This window comes from Danio aesculapii, chromosome 14 (assembly GCF_903798145.1).
Source record: "Danio aesculapii chromosome 14, fDanAes4.1, whole genome shotgun sequence".
In the NCBI taxonomy this organism is placed as follows: domain Eukaryota; kingdom Metazoa; phylum Chordata; class Actinopteri; order Cypriniformes; family Danionidae; genus Danio; species Danio aesculapii.
The window spans coordinates 41,755,434-41,773,479 of record NC_079448.1 but is presented as its reverse complement, the minus strand read 5'-3'; the positions used below and the strand labels follow the sequence as shown (position 1 = coordinate 41,773,479).

Here is an 18,046-nt window from a genome sequence, read left to right as displayed (position 1 = left end):
ACACCATTTTAATGAAACCTGCCTATTCATAGCAATGAAAATGGCTGGATTTACACACAGCAAAAGGATTATGAAAGGCTCTCTAGCCATTAACTAGTTTTATTTCATTCTCTGCTAAAAAAAGTTCTAATTATAGTCTGTGGGACCAATTGTGTCCAGTCTCCTGGGTTGATCTGTGTTACATTAGTTCATCTAATTCAAGCCATAAAAAGCCTTGAAGCTCGTGGCTTAAAAGAAGACCACATGAGAAAACCAATAAAAGACTTGTCGAACACCATAAAGCAGTGTGATATAGATGGATGGATTGAGCTATATATGTAGGGCAAATATCTCAAGGTCAAACCCCAACAGAGCCGTATATTCCTCCAAAGGACACAGCTGATATCTGCAGATCGCAGGTGATAATGTCTTCACAAAGCAAAGCTGGATGTTCAATTAACCAGGCTTAACACATTTAAAGAGAATTCTGTTTGATTAAGCCAGATAACAGCTTATATGGGAGGGAAGAAATGCAAGAACAGACCACTGGATCAAAACAAAGCACTTTTTTTATCTAGGCTGAATCAAATATCCAGCAAAATTGAATTACATAGCATTATCACAGACTGACGCCAATAGCGCCATCGCAAACATGTCAGAAAATGTTGTCATTTTACTGAATTATTAAGATGTGTTTTACCAGCAAGCAGACTGAATAGGTTAATTTAATTCATAATAAAAATAAATAAATAGATAAAATAAATCATGTTATTTTCTATCAACAACAACCCTTTGTGCTGAACTGACACTCTGTAAGCTCTCTAAGCTACTGTAGTGGCCATTATGAACTTTGCTGCTACAAAACACTGCATCAATGTACTAACTTCTAAGACAGACTAGTATGCAACTTTATGTTGGAAAACCATCATCATCTCATATGTCTTCATTATGTCATAGTACTGTGATTGTCTTGTGTCTTATTAGCATCTCGTATTGCATCGTAATGCTGCCAAGACCATGAATATAAATGTAAACAGACAAACCAAGCATTTAAAATAAGTATGCTGTACTCCACTTGAAAAATCTTCTAAACGTCAGTCAGAACTGACAACTGCTAAATGAATGAATGAATGATTGATTGAATGAAAGGATGAATGAATGATTGTTTAAATGAATGAATGAATGAATGAATGAACATTTGATTTATTGAATGATTTAATGAATGAATGAATTAATGGATGAATTAATGAATTAATTAATGATTGATTGAATGAATGATTGAATAAATTATTGATTTATTGATTTATTTTTTTAATGAATGTTTGGTATTTTAAATGACTGAATGAATTAATAAATTAATTAATCAATGATTGATTGATTGATTGATTGATTGGTTAAATGAATGAATAATTGAATAAATTATTGATTTATTGATTGAATGAATGATTGAATTAATTAATGAATGATTGAATGAATGATTGATTGAATAAATTAATAAATGAATGATTGATTGCATGTTTGATTTATTCATTGAATTGTTTAATTAATTACTGATTGATTAAATGAATTCTTGAATAAAATATTGATCTATTAATTACATTAATGAATGAAAGAATTAACAATTAATTGAATGAATATATGAATGATTGAATAAATTATTGATTTATTGATTGAATGTATGAATGTTTGATTTATTGCTTGAATAAATGAATTAATTAATTAATTAATGGTTGATTGAATGAATGGTTGAATGAATGAATTAATAATTGAATAATTGATTGATTGAATGAATAAATGAATGAATAATTTAATGAATGTTTGATTTATATATTGAATTAATTAGTTAATGATTAAATGAAAGAATAAATTGTTGATTTATTGAATGAATGAATGGTTTATTGAATGAATGAATGAATGAATGAATGAATGGTTGAATGAATGAATGAATGAATGAATGAATGAATGAATGAATGAATGAATGAACAAAGCATCTTACCTTTGCTGGCACTTTCAATATGCTCAAGTTCATCTGGGAACTTCAGCATCTCAGGATATTTTTCTTCACATTTCTCGGCCAGGAAATGCAGAAGGGTTGTGTTCTGGTCTGTAGACTTTGTGTCACGAAGCTGTGGAGAAAATGCATTAAGTTAAGCACTGTTAATATAGCAATTTTAATGATAAACACTATAAAAGCAAACAAAAACTTTGAACAAACTTTTCTAGATGTAATTGGACAAGTTCATTCAGCTGATTCAGACAAAACAGGGCAGAAGACAGCAGAGTAAAATACCATGAACACCACACATAAACAAATTGCTTTAATTCCTGATATAATATGAAATGATAGATAGATAGATAGATAGATAGATAGATAGATAGATAGATAGATAGATAGATAGATAGATAGATAGATAGATAGATAGATAGATAGATAGATAGATAGATAGATAGATAGATAGATAGATAGATAGATAGATAGATAGATAGATAGATAGATAGATAGATAGATAGATAGATAGACAGACAGATCCATATAAATATTTTTGATGAAATACAGTCAGCACATGAACTCGAGCAGGATTGCATCATATATGTATGCATCGACAGCACTTGAAGGTGTTTGCACAGAAATCTGACAAATAGGTGTGTCAATAAAGTTTAAATTGGTTGGAGCCGAGTGCACAGAAGCATATTTCCCCCTGTTTACTTATTTACCACGTTTAATTTGAAAAGGAGCTTTCCCCCCCAAACCACAACCGCTCTGTGTAGAAGATTAAGGTGACATGAAAGAAATGAAATATTTAGATCAATACACACCACTCACACTTTTGCTGCCGGCTGCTGTGGTGAGCACAATACAAAGTCTGGATTCCATCTTAACATCAGTCCATTTCAAACACCAGACAAACCAACGCAAACTCACAGCAATTCGTAACTTTTAGAGTTAGTGGTTTATTTGTATGAATTTGTATGATCTCTTTCGGACATTTAAGGAGGATTTGCTCATTCACCAATGAGGAAGGGTGGGGTTTTGATTGAAAAATCTGAATCAAATCATAATTATTAGTACAAATTAGCCACTTTTCTAAAAATATGTAAACTAGTTAAGTTTTGGGCTGGAGTAACTGGACTAAAATTAAGGGCTAAAGACAGGGCGGGCATACCCCGTTTCTGCAGAACCATCAACACTGCATGTTTTGGATGTCTCCTTTGTCCTAGACAACAAAAAAGGCCTAGCAAATGTGCAGAGCTAGTGGTCCTCCAGGAACGTGGTTGAGAAACACTTGGTTAGAAGATTTGACGGAAAGATAATTAGGCGGTAGCCACAAACTGCAAGCTATGAATGTTTATATTAGGTTTATATCTTCCAAATGCTAATATGGTCACTGTTTTGGAGCATACACTAGCTTATAAATATGCTTAAAGTCAGCATGAACCAGAATCTGCAACCATTTGTTTTTCATATGGTCACGCAATTCTTGAGAAACAAACAATTAAATGAGAATACATTGGCCGTGGCTTGTTTTTTCTACTGTGAGCTGATTGAATATAGTAGTAGGCTTTTCATTCAGAAAGATCAGGACAAGGCTTTTGGAAGAGTTATTACAACTTAAGCCATTTCTGATGGACAGTCCAAAACTGACAGTTGTTAACCACGCCTAATACCTCAGACAAACATAATCTAATGCTTTGTACCAATTAACATACTTTTATATGCCCTAAAAGTATGTACTTTATTGTGAAGGAAAAAATATATACTTTTGAGTGTGTAACAGAAGAGTATGCAAGCTTTGGGACATACTACTTCCTTGATAACAGATCATTGTGTTGCTTAGTTATGAGCCCTGTCAATCATCTACAATTCTTTCATATTTAACTCTCTACCTTATTGGAGAAGCAACAGCAGGTTAATCTCCCATTCACGAGTCTGTCATGCAGAGAAATCTCCTCAGATCTTTGGATGAATTTATTTAGACGGTAATGTCCAAACACGTCTTTGTATAAAGCCAGTATTGTTGATGAAATATAACACAGAAAACATGATTTAAATATATTCCAGTGGGCTAGATATTAATAAACAGTCATACAAACATCTTTACTGAAGCTTCTCTAGTTGACAGTTGGTCTCGTGCGTCCATCATGTTTGTAGTTTATTTACACTTTTAACCCGCGTTTGTAGTTCTAATCAAATTCACTTCCAATGCGCAATGTACTGTGGCCAATATCAGCGGTTAGAGTATGGATGGTTCTATACTTTGACTCCTAGAAACTTTGACATACTATTTTCAACATACTATGATTTGGGACATATTAATTCTATTTTCAAATATTATTTAGGAAGGATAGTATGCAAATTGGAACGCAGCATGAGAATTTAACAGAAAACAAGCATGAAGTGTTCAGATTTTAACTTTAGATTATGAAGGCAACCTATTTGTTTTTCTTAATGACATACACAAATGAATTGTTTACCGCTAAACTAGCCCTTTCATGTATACTTTAAAACTAACATATAGATACTAGCATCTAAAAAAGGTTACTTAAATTTCACAGGACCTTTAACTAACCTACTTTAACCAAGTTAGTTTTATAAAATCACCACAGAGGGTTTTTAAGTGAATAACAAAAGTTTCATCCATCTTCTTTTTTTACACTTTTACCTTCACACTTTTTTTTTACAAAGCAAAAACAGGGTCCACTGGTGAAATAAATCTATCGCTTGAGCACTAGATATGATAAACCAAAATGTGGAGCCATGTTGCTCTTTGTCTCCCGCTCTCCTCCATTTGGAGAGCCATGGCTGCAGGCCCACATTAAGCAGTGCGCTGGGGCTGGGTGACCTCTTCACCCTCTCAGACTCAAACAGATTGTTTGCTGTCAAGCCTAGACTCCAGGAAGGCTGCTTTCGCACAGAAGATGGCTGCTGAGTCCCGCAGCAGAGCCGGGGAAGGCAGAATGAATCCTCAAGCTGGACTGCACAGCAGATGTGATATTAACCTTTACACAAACTGATGGCAAACTTACGACAGCTGGCACACTTCCCCGCTACACATAATGTCTGCCATAGATTTTCTCTTCCCAAATGTCTCTGCGGATACAGAGGTGAGGAATTGGTTTTCTGCTGGAAAAAAAAAAAACATGTGGCAGGTACGATGAGGTAAATTAATAAATGGTTGCAGTGTTTTTGCCTCTTCTCTCTTCATAAATTATAACGGGTGTGTTTGTCTTAAACAACTGAGACAGGAGCATTGGACCAAATGTAATATAAAAGTCAAAAAGAAAACAAATTGGGGACATTACAACAACACCGATCATGTGTGATTATTACAAGGTGACGTGATGGGAATAGAAATGTCTTTTGAATTATAAAAACAGAAATTGATTTTATAATCCATGCAACCTCTGGAAATAGCTCAATTACAAACTGTCAATATATATTGGAAATATATTGACATGTCAATACTTAAAAGAACCTGTCGTGAACCTTTTTAAAAGAGCAGAAGAACAAAATGCAGACCATTCAAGCAAAGTTCCATAGAATTTTCATATAAAGTTCATATATATTTTAATGTAGTTATTTTTACATATTTAAAATAAATAACGTTATAATGGAATGAAAAGACACCACACATATAACAAATTCATTCATTCATTCATTTTCTTTTCAGCTTAGTCCCTTTATTGAGCCGGGGTCGCCACAGCATAATGAACCGCCAACTTATCCAGCACATTTTATGCAGCGGATGCCCTTCCTGCTGCAACCCATCTCTGGGAAACATCCATACACACTCATTCACACTCATACACTACGGACAATTTAGCCTACCCAATTAACCTGTACCACATGTCTTTGGACTGAGGGGAAAATTCAAGCGAACGTTTTATTGTGTTTTATTTATATTTGTTTTATTTATATTATAAATAAGTTTAACAACTTTATTAATCCCACCAGGGGCAATTAAATTAGGTCAGTAGCATTTCATTATACAACAAACACTTAAACAGACAAATCGCTTACAAACAATATTAAACACAATCCAGCATGCTTCAGAATAGCTTCATAAATATTACTTAAAAAAAAAAAAACATAGGTAGGATCCATATATTAAAAATGTAAAACTTGCTAAAATGTAAGGTTGTTAAGCCTTATTTCCTCAGGAACAAAGGTGAATTTATATCTGTTAGAAATTATACGTTAAATTTGATGGTTGTCTCTCATATTGCCCCACAACAACATTAAAATAGTGTAGATTAGAGTACAATGTTTTATATTTAACATTATATTATATTTTTTATTAATTTAGTCATTTAACAATTTATATATATTTTTAAGTAATGCAATAGTTACATTTCCTGGTAATTAGTTACTTTTATAATTATGTAACTCAGTTACAAACTCAATTAATGTGAGACGTAACTAGTAACTGTAACCAATTACTCTTTTAAAGGAACCTGCCAAACAATGGAAATGAATATGAATATGGGAATGTTTATTTAATCTTGGTGGTATAGATATGCTACTAGCTCCTTTGATTATTAGTGCAGAGCAAGTGTCAAGACAGTGTATTAACAAACTGCAGCTGCAAACATACATATAGCATACATCAACTGATTGAGAATCTGAAAACAAGCCTCAGACAGGCCTTTGAATGTTGAGGAGCAAGCTAATTGACTGCTGAGGCAACAGAAACCAATCACCTGCACCATGTAGTTGGAAAAATTTTGAACAGGACATTTCAGCCTACGTGCCTGATAGAGTTTCGTGACAGAACTTCATACATCTATATTTATTTCTAAACCATTTAGTTTCCAAGCTTTTTAAACAACTTGTTAAAATCATAAAATAAAAACTGTGGCATTTTTCTTCCACAAAAAACAACAACATCAACATGCAGACCATTTGTAGAACCAGCAAGATGACAACATATTGACAAAATATCCTCCATTGTATAATGCGGCCAATCATCAAAAATCTTGCCAGGCTGAGAAAGTACTTTAAAAGTTTGTAAAAGTGTGGGTGGAAACGGTCATGGAAATCTACACAGTTTTTTTGGCACAACAACTAACACCTACACATCTGACCATCGCGCTGTCAAAAGTTGACAGAAAGCCCCGCCTGCCAGCTTCTGGCTTGTGAATGGATGCTGATGTTTCATTTAATAGCGGCCAGAGAAAAGATAAACCTCCTATGAAGAACATCTGACAGGAGTCTCTCCCACTGGTGCACTCTATTACGGCCCTTCCTGCGCACGTGGCCTTCTTCCCTAATGATCCGGGATTACTTAAATGATATGCACACCAGAGGATCCATTTATCATTTTGAGATGCAAACAAAGGCGATATATTAATCTAAGCACATCGTGACGTATAATTACCTATTCAAAGGGGTCTCAGAGATCAATAAAGCTTTTAGCCCTGTAAGGCCTTTGTATCCTTTTCAAAGTGAGAAAGCCTTCCAGAGATTATAAAGCAATTGTTTCCAGGTAGGATGAATTGCTGTGAGCTCAGACTGGAGGAGTCACAATTGATTAGTCCATTAGGAAAGCATAATTTAGCCGCTTGCTTTACAGCCCGTTTAGTGGTATTTATCTATTTATCAGAGATGGCGATTGCACACTTTTTTTTCTTCTCCGCATCTGACCACACTAGAGGAATCCCAGCAAAAAAGTTCAGCAAATAATCTGTGAATTATTATCAGAATTTCCTGTGGAGTGTTTTCATTTGAAAATGCCACTGTGTTCCAGCATCCATTAGATAAATCGCTTCCAATTTCTCCCTGAGAGATTGGCAATAAATGAGAGCCGACATAGAGACATGCCTCAGCTGCAATCTCCAATATAATACAGCACACGCAGCACCTTACAGAGTCTCGCTGCTAAAGATGAGGCAGGAAAAACAAATGGAAAAAAACACACAAAAAAACATAACAAAACCAGATCCTAAATGCTGGTTTATTTTCTTCTGAAATGACCCTTTCTTCTACGCAGCTGGCTGTCTAAAATCAATATTGGTTTACAAGGATTGGAACAAAAAACAGAGCACGGGAAAACAAGAAATCTAAGCAAACAAACACGGAGGTCTTTCTTTTTCACTTTAACCGAGACAGAACCCACCGCGAGCTCACACACCCTTCAGACGTTTGTTGGCATTACTTTGGAAGCTGTTGTTTTGTGAACATTAGTAACGCTCCTCTCTGACTGGTCCCACGTGCACGTTCCACAGCAAAAAATGCACTGAATTTAAAGTCAGCACCTTTGTAAATGATCTTCGGTTTGATCTATAAGCACCACACGTGTGGATTAAAAACACAGGCGATAGTTAAGGTAGAAATAATCTTGAACGCTCTAGTGCAGATATCAAAACACGGCCAGTTGGTATTGCCGTCGACACTGCATCCGAATCCTAATGTTGTTTTCTTTATTTAAACAGAATTAAGTTTTTCACCCGCTCAGCCACGGGGTGTTTACCAATCAGCCAGCGCTGAGCTGCTAACGTGCAGAACAGCGGCAGAGCAGGCGGAGAGATAATGCACTTTAAAGGCTTTGCCATCCGACGCTGACGACCTCAGCATGCGTACTGCATGCCTGCCTCCTCTGATTTCCACAGCTATCACAGGAAACAAGACTTGTGAGGTCTATGTCTTTTAAGAGTAAAAAAATCAACCTTATTAAAAAGACACTTGCTTTAAACTTCCAGCATGTTAACTAACTTTCTGCAAGTTTTCTGTGATATCTATTTGAAGTCGCAAATTATGTCATAATGATGATGAACTTGCGATGTCTTCATGATGGCACCGATCTGGACTTATTTACCAGTACATCAATCAGTTCATAAACGGAAAAAAAAAATGTTTAGGCTTTATTTAACTTCTTTTTTTCCTTTTCAGCAAACATAATGAAGAAAAGAAAATATTTATTAGTAATTTACACTCAATTAAAAACCATCTGCCAAGAGCTATTTTAGGTTTTCCTCTTTTAACGATGCCGTGTAAAAAATTAAACGCCATTTAATTATGATTTAAGCTGCTGTCAGCCATAATGAAAATGATACACACATTTTGATAGGAATAAACATGCAACCTTCTTTTCTTTTTTACGCTTTTTGTATCAAACCGTGGTTCAACACAAATTGTAAACAAATTGTCTTTGTCTTTACACATATAAACCATTCCATGCTGTCAGTGCTAATTATAGCAGCGTTTAAACTAAGAAATTCAATACATACTGTATAATTGATACACACGCATACAAAAACCTTATAACATGATGAGCATACTGATTTTGTGTATGTATCTGTGGCAAACAAATGAAATACTTTTCAGGGTCATAATCTACTTCTGCCAAAAATAAATAAATAAAAATAAAATTAAATATATTAAACCAAATTAAATTAAAATAAAATAAAATGTAATAAATAAATCATTTTATTAATTATTTAATTTATTTATTTATTAAATTAAATTTTATATTAATTTGTTTTATTTCTTATATTAAATAAAATAAAATAAAAAAGAATAAATTAAATAAAATTAATTTAAATTTAATAAATAAACAAATAAATTAAATAAAGTGTAATAAATAAATAATTCTATTTATTTATTTATTCATAATTATTTTTATTTTATTTTGTTTTATGTATTTATTATTACATTAACATTTTATTTTATTTTTTTATTTTATATTTTAAATCAAATAAATTAAACAAATTAAAATAAAATAAAATTTAATGAATAAAATAAATAAATAAATAAATAAATAACAAAAATAATTATAACAATTTAATTTAATTTTATTTTATTTTAATTTGTTATTATATATATTATATATATAAAATAAAAATAAAAATGAATAAATGGAACTGCTTACTGTTATTTATATTTCAGGTCATTAAAAAGCACTTCTGAACTCTTACTCACAGCTTCAAAGTGTATGCAGAGAATGTATTCATAAATATTTTTTTCACCTTAAAACAATGCTCAGTTTGACAGTCCTCCAGTGATGTTGAAAGATTTAAGTGGCAGTTATTATTCCTAGACATTCAGTGCTAATCACATCAGCCTAATGGCCAGTGAAGGGAATACCAAATGAGAGCGAATATGTAATGACTGGCGCGAAATCCGAGGCCGCGATAATTGACATGGACATGCAAGGAACATTATATTGGTCTCATTTTCAATGGTCATGTAATAGCAAGGTTCATTTCACGAGAGCCCGAATAATGTCCTGAAAATTACCAGCAATCCAACCACAAGGGTTTTCGTGAACGGCATGTTCAATTGATGCTCAATCTTCTTTGTGAATAACATGTTTAAAGATTCAGATATTTATTAGCTGTAGCTGAATGCCTAGGGGAAATAATCGGACAATAAAGACAACTTGATGGCACTTGTTGCTATGGACAAGGACCATTATGCTTCCAGAAGAGGCACATTGGCCTCTCATGTTTACGTGCACATTTTTTAAATCTATGGGAATGAATTGCATCTGATCTCAGATCTGTTTACATGAACTCTAATCATTGTAATCTGATCCAAATATCTGTTTATATGGGTTTTAAACACTTTTTTTATTAAAACTTTTAACTAAAATTAGGTTCAACATAGATTTATCGTTTTTCTATTTTTTAAGCAGGCTGTAGTGTCTGAAAATATAAATATACTTTTAATTTTAAATGTTTATGTTCTCTATGCACATTAATAAGAAAACAATAGCATACTCATAAATGGCCTTTTTTATTTAGTTAAGTTAATGCAAGACTGACATGTGCATCCCTTTTTGTATACTACATACAATAAATGCAAATATGAATTTTTTATATTTATATATATATATATATATATATGGGCACTGTATATTAGCCCCCCTTTGAATTTATTTATCTCTTTTAAATATTTCCCAATTGATGTTTAACAGAGCAAGGAAATTTTCACAGCATGTCTGATAATAGTTTTTCTTCTGGCGAAAGTCTTATTTGTTTTATTTCGGCTAGAATAAAAGCAGTTTTAAATTTTTTGACACCATTTTAAGGTCAAAATTATTAGCCTCTATAAGCTATATATTTTTTTCGATTGTCTACGGAACAAACCATTGTTAAACAATAACTTGCCTAATTACCCTAACCTGCCTAGTTAACCTAATTAACTTCGTTAAGCCTTTAAATGTCATTTTATGCTGTATAGAAGTATCTTGAAAAACATCAAGTAAAATATTATTTACTGTCATCATGGCAGAGATAAAATAAATCAGTTATTAGAAATGGGTTATTAAAACTATTATGTTCTCTCCGTTAAACAGAAATTTGGGAAGAAATAAACAGGGGGGTTAATAATTCGGGGGGCTAATAATTCTGACTTCAACTGTATATATGTATATATGTATACTTTAAAAAAGTGAAAAAATCAAGAGAAGCAAAAAAATTTGAAAAATTGCAATGTATTTTTGCACAATTCTGCTTGAATTTATTTGTATTATCTTTCTATTTGTAAATATGTTTGCTCAATAAAATATTATTTTAATAAATATATCTGTTTAATAAATCTGTTTTGTTTAAATGCACCAAAACACATTGCCTATATTCACTATATTCATATATATGTATTTATTTATTTATTTTACTACTACTCTCTCTTTTTGGTGGTGCAAAAAAAAAAAAATTCAACGCTTGAGAAAATGAAAATCAAAGTGAGGTGCGGACATTCATGGGTGGTATAACATTTAGCAATAAGCAATATAACAATATGTTTATAGGCTGCATTAATAAAAAGATCACATTTTTAGGGTGATGACCTATTTAAAGCTTAATTTAAATATCTTACTAGAAGCTTTGAATGTAAATATGATGTGACAATATGACGTTTTATATGAGAACTGCTATGGCCATTCTAGTAGTTATACAATTCTGGTAGTTCCAGTGTTAAAATGTTTACATGTCTGTATTGCACTTCAGTAATGCAACTATAATAGGAATACTCCATGTTTTATTTCGATTTGTGTTTAATACGATTATGACTTATTATAATTATGATTATGAGTTGGATTAATGTCATCAAAAACCTCTGTTTACATGGGTAGACTCTTAATCAAAGTATTATTCTAATTGTATTAAAATCGCACAGTTGCTATCCATGTAAACACACTCATTTGTTATATAAACTTGTTTGAATCCGACTGACCCTCAATCCTCATATTTACTTAGCCATTGTGAATTATACCACTTTTGATAGGAGTAACATCTGTAGTGGTCTGCCAGTCTTAAATGCTGCCACTCAAACGCAAGTGCAACCAACAAACAAAAAAAAAAGAGAGAGAAATGCACATGAATGAATGACAGGGGCATGGTAAATCAATCTCATGTGAAGAATTACCAAGGGATGGGTGGGTTGGAACAGGAATAGAGAAGGAGGGCAAGCGTGAGCGTCTGCTGGTGTCTCCACGTCAGCGCTCCGGCAACTTGTTCCGTAATCATTCCCCACTGTGACTGCACTGCTGCTGGAGACGCATGCTGAGAGAGCTAATTAGCACGGCCCTCCACACTGTGTCCGTTCCCCCCTCACGCTCCCCGCAAGCCAAGCTTCCCCACATCCCTTTCACACGTGCGCACGCTCACACTTTCATTAGATGGGGATCAATCATCTGCTCACATTGGGTAATCACAATTTAATTTCATGCATTTCAAATTTTAATTTGTTTATTATTATGCCCCAAACTGTCATTACAGAAAGCCGCTACTGTGCAGGTTTGTTTTCATCTGCCAAGTAAGATCAGCACTGCGCTGAGAGAAAGAGAGGAAGGGAGGAAGAGATTATCTGGATATATTTCCAATGCAACGAAGGAGCAGACGTCTTGGGTTAAAGGTCTGTGTGATTCAGCTCATGGAAAATGACAAACAAATGAGCTGGGCCAAAACATAGAGCTGCCTACAGAAGCGGTATTTTAAGACACAAGCACACTGCTGATGAAAAGTCACCCAAAATTTATTTGAACACAAATGTAACCCTTTAAGCAGGCGAAAATTCATATGTTTGTTGATTATGAGGTACAAAGTGTAAAAATTTTGCATTCAAATATCCAAACAAACTCTGTAGCAATGTTAAATATTTTCATGACCTGCATGCACATAAAACGATTAAAACTTTTGGTCACAAAAACTTATTTGTTAACTGAAATAATGTATTAAAAATCTCAATAAATTAAAATCTAAACTAACAACAGTCAGAATCAAATAATCAAATTTTAAATCAACTAATCAATAATTAAATCATTCATTCATTTACTTTTCAGCTTAGTCCCGTTATTAATCTAGGGTCACCACAGCGGAATGAACCGCCTCAAATAGAAATTAATTAATTATTTAAAATAACAATTGTTTTCAGAATCAATTACGACTGATAGATAGATACACTGCTCAAAAAAGGGAACATTTAAACAACAAAATGTAACTACAAGTGTAACTTTTAAGTATTTTAAGAGGTGTATATGTATATAATGTACAGTATGCTGATGTGTGTTTACGCATATATACACATTCACAATATGCATGTAATCCATCTAATGCCAATAAACATGATGAAAGTCATTAAATTTTTTGTAATAGGATACATGTTCTACGCTGGATTTAAATAGTTGATCCCTTCTTGAAATAGTTGATCCCTAGTTGTATATATATATATATATATATATATATATATATATATATATATATATATATATATATATATATAGGTGTGTAAAATTAATATATTATACTTATAAATTTTAAGTTTAATGTGTAATTAATACACCTGACATTTATACACATGTGTATATCATATAAGGTCAGTAAGGATTGCATACTTAGAAACAAATGTAACTTGAAATTCTACATGATTGTTCTCAAATTAATGTTTACAATAAACATTAAAAATAATTAATAAGCACTACTTATGTTGTAAAAGTGCAAACAAGGCATGTTAAACACACATTTATGATTTTAATATGAGGATGTTTGTCTTAATTCTTCATATAGTTTTGTGTCCAGTGTCTGTCCAAAAATTATTTAATTTTTACTACAAGTAACTACAACAAGAATATATAAGTTTAAACTAAAACAAGTATCAGGGAACTACAATTACTACAACTGAAACTAAATATATAAAAACTAAATAGAAATGTGTTAACAAAATAATAAAAAAAGAACTAAAACTAACAAAACCATTAAAATAACTCAAATAAACTGGAATTTACAACACATGTAATAATAATATCAAAATAAAAGCTAATTTAAAAATGCAAAGCTATAATAATTTAGCTGCACATATACTGTATTTTATCCTAAATATTTAAAACATTGCATAGATGCATATAAATGTAAACAGTGACCTGGTCTGCAAAAGACCAGTAACAATGAATAATGAAACAAGCCTCATCCTTGAACACAAGTACAGTCAGATTGATTTATATCAGCTTTTGAGGTGAATAAGACAACTCCCTGGGGTCTGCGGTATTGACAAACAATCACATCTCAATGTATTTTGTGGGGTATTTTCTCGATAGCAATAATTAACTTATATTTTCCAGAGTGTGGTATTATGTTGGGTCATAAACATCACACTAAAAACACCAGCAGGTGGTATATCCTCTGAAAATACAATCAAAAGACAATACATGAATTTTTGTGTTCTTTCATTTATATCTTGAATTAAAGGCCAATTCTAACTGCATTCTCTAAGGCTTCATCATACAGTCAAAAAATGTGTATTCTCAAGAAATAAGTCCACTGGCAAAAGTGATATAATAATATAAAATAAGTGTTTCACTCAAGTGTTAAATTGTTCTCTGATATCTACATAGTAGGTTTATGGTTTCGATAAGTTTAACAAATCTCCAGAAATTGTTTGATAAGCTCATTTATTACTCCATAAAATACTCCTATAATCAGAAGGTCCATAATTGACCATATCTGATTTGTGTCGTGCATGATGAGCATGATGTACGCTGAACAGGGACAAATATAAACCCAATCAGAGTAACTTTAAACTATTTTGTTCACCAGATCCGTTGTGGAAAAAGGCTAAACTATAATTAAATTTGACAGAAGAGATTGATAGAGATGTATCACGTTGTATTTTGAAGCTATATTGTCAAAGAAAACACCCAGGACTTAGTATTGACATCTGAATGAACAGATGACAGTTGAGCTGAGTGATATGACATTATTCAGCAGTCTAGGTGTGTTTGTTGAAACATAGGCATCAAATTTCACAATAAACAAGATAAATTAACAAAAGATGTACCTAAACATACCGTATGCCTCTTCAGAGTGGAGATGAATAAATGTGTAATCTGTAAATCTTGCATTTTGCATTCTAAAGAGATTTTGAACATGCCTCGTGCTGTCGTTGCCCATTAACACACAGTAAACAATTAAGCGCTTCCGTTTTCAAAATAAAAGTCACACATACACAGTAAGTGAAACATACGCTTAAAATAACTAAGGGAGGACAACTATCCCTGCTGTATTATTAGAGAACGTTTGGCTTATCAAATGCAGCCTGCGGGTGCATATTAATGATGTCAGAGGTGTTTTTATGATCTCAGAGCTGCATATGTGTTGGTGCGCTCTTGATGACATAGCTGCTCGCCAGGTCCGGATGAATGACCTAAAGTAGGCAAACATGCAAATCCGGAGGGCATGGCCCATACGTCTTGTCAGTTTGTTTTGTTTCTGATTGGTCTGATGTCCACTGGGCTTCTACACTGAGGGTCACAATATGTCCATTTCCATATACTGACCTTTTATTATTCTATTATGCCTTGGTGTACCCAGATTTTCATTATAGAGCACCTTTTATACCGAAAAAAAAAATATGACACAACTAATGTATATTAGCTTTCATAACAACAAATATTAACATTCTGTTAATTATATACAGTAGTGCATACATTTCATCTTCTGCTTTTTAATGTATCATTTGCAAGAAAAATAATACAATTAAAAGTGATTTCAACAAAATTACTCAGTGTTATTATCGCTATAGATGTGGTGTGAACTTTCCTGTTTCCTATAGATAGTTCTATCTGTACTTGGTGTGAATGGCCTTTCAGAAGGCACATTGTAGCTTTATGTTATGAAGAAAAACAAGCTAATCTGTCTTTATTTGTATCTTGTAAGACATAAAGAAGGTGAATAAGGTAAGTACAGAGCGAAAAAAAGGAAAAAAAGCATTGACCCTTTAAGAGGTGAAAAACAGAGGTTTAAGGTGATTAACCAGTCATTAATTTTATCTGACAAAAACGGTGAGCTGATTAGCACGGTGAGGAGAAACCTATTGACATAATGGAAACAGAGCACAGGGTGGGCAGAAACACAGCCAACCGTTCTCCCTGCAGTGGACAGCTCGGTGTGAGACGGAGAGAGAGAAAGAAGTAGAGAGATTTCTATCAAATTAGTGAAGCGGCTATTCTTTGGCACGTACCACATCACTTATGTCAGCTTCTCTGGTAATCTTGTTTGAAATTGAATAATCTAATTTACTTTAAGTCATGATGTTCCACTAATTTTCCAGTCTAGGCACTTCCATTTCGTTCCTCCCATGCGTCTTTTCGCTTGTTCTTGTATGCCTCTGTGATTACGCTGATGTTTGTTACTCTCACACTGAGCCCAGACATTGATGAATCAGGGATTTCTCTTAGCAATGCTGGCTTACAGTGCTTTGTTTTGACAAGAGTACACATGCACACACACACTTGATAACATTTTCATGAATATGCGGTGCTGGTAATGAGAAAGTGCATAATGTTCATTTAAAATAATAATAATAATAATAATAATAATAATAATAATAATAATAATGGCAGCACTGTGGCTCAATGGTTAGCACTGTCGCCTCACAGCAAAAAGGTCGCTGTTTCTAGTCCCAGACTGGATCAGTTGTTCAAAGACATGTGCTTAAGTGGATTGGGTAAACTAATACTGTTCATAGTCTATTAGTGTGTCTGTAAATGAGTGTAATAATAATAATAATTAATAATAATAATAATAATAATAATAATAATAATAATAATAATAATAACAATAAAAATAAATAAATACATAAATATTATTATTATTATTATTATTATTATTCATAATTCATTCATTTATTCGTTTTCTTCCACCAAATAATAATAATAACAATAATAATAATAATAATAATAATAATAATAATAATAATAATAATAATAATAATCATCATATTTATTTATTTATTTATTTATTTATTTATTTATGTTTATTATTGGGCATTATTGTTATTATTATTGCTATTATTATTGGGTGGAAGAAAATGAATGAATGAATTATGAATAATAATAATAATAATAATAATAATAATAATAATAATAATAATAATAATAATAATAATAAAAACATTGTTATTGTTATTGTTATTATTATTATTAGTAGTAGTAGTAGTAGTAGTAGTAGTAGTAGTAGTAGTAGTATGCATTTATTATTATTATTTTATTATTATGCATTTACTATTATTATTATTATTATTATTATTATTATTCATAATAATAATAATAATAATAATAATAATAATAAATGAAGATATAAACATACTATTAGAATAAATACCATGGATCATGCAATATCAATATATATATATATATATATATATATATATATATATATATATATATATATATATATGCTCATGCTTAAATTTTCATAGTTACATAGATTTATTTCACCATAATCAAAATGTCAAAATATATTATTTGAAAAAGCAGGTGGAAACTGGATGCTTGATATCCCTTCAGGTCCATCGTAGAACATGAAAGAAGTAGAAACTACCATAAACCAGGCGGGCACAGTTATCTGCTAACAATCTCATAATGGCCAAATATTCACTGATCCCAGTGCACCACTATCAGGTTGTACTATCAAGACAGGAAAACCCAGACAGTAATTGTATTGTCTCAGTCTGGCTCTGCAGCTTCTGCATGGGGAAGTTCAGCCTCAGCTCAGAGATGAAGCTTCTGAATACAGCAGAAGCGATGAGGCACAACAAGCATCAGGTGCCCATCATTAAATGCTGCCAGCAAGG

The 18,046-nt window shown here is 32.4% G+C and overlaps 1 protein-coding gene across 6 annotated transcripts in view; it reads right to left on the bottom strand.

Moving 5' to 3' along the window:
• The window catches only part of diaph2 (diaphanous-related formin 2), a 763,661-nt gene that overhangs the window by 284,647 nt on the left and 460,968 nt on the right, over window positions 1-18,046 (bottom strand). For all 6 annotated transcript variants that reach the window (XM_056472168.1, XM_056472167.1, XM_056472172.1 and 3 more), the window contains one exon: window positions 1,976-2,105. In XM_056472168.1, the coding sequence (XP_056328143.1) occupies window positions 1,976-2,105 (130 nt within the window). The remainder of the gene's footprint in view (window positions 1-1,975; window positions 2,106-18,046) is intronic.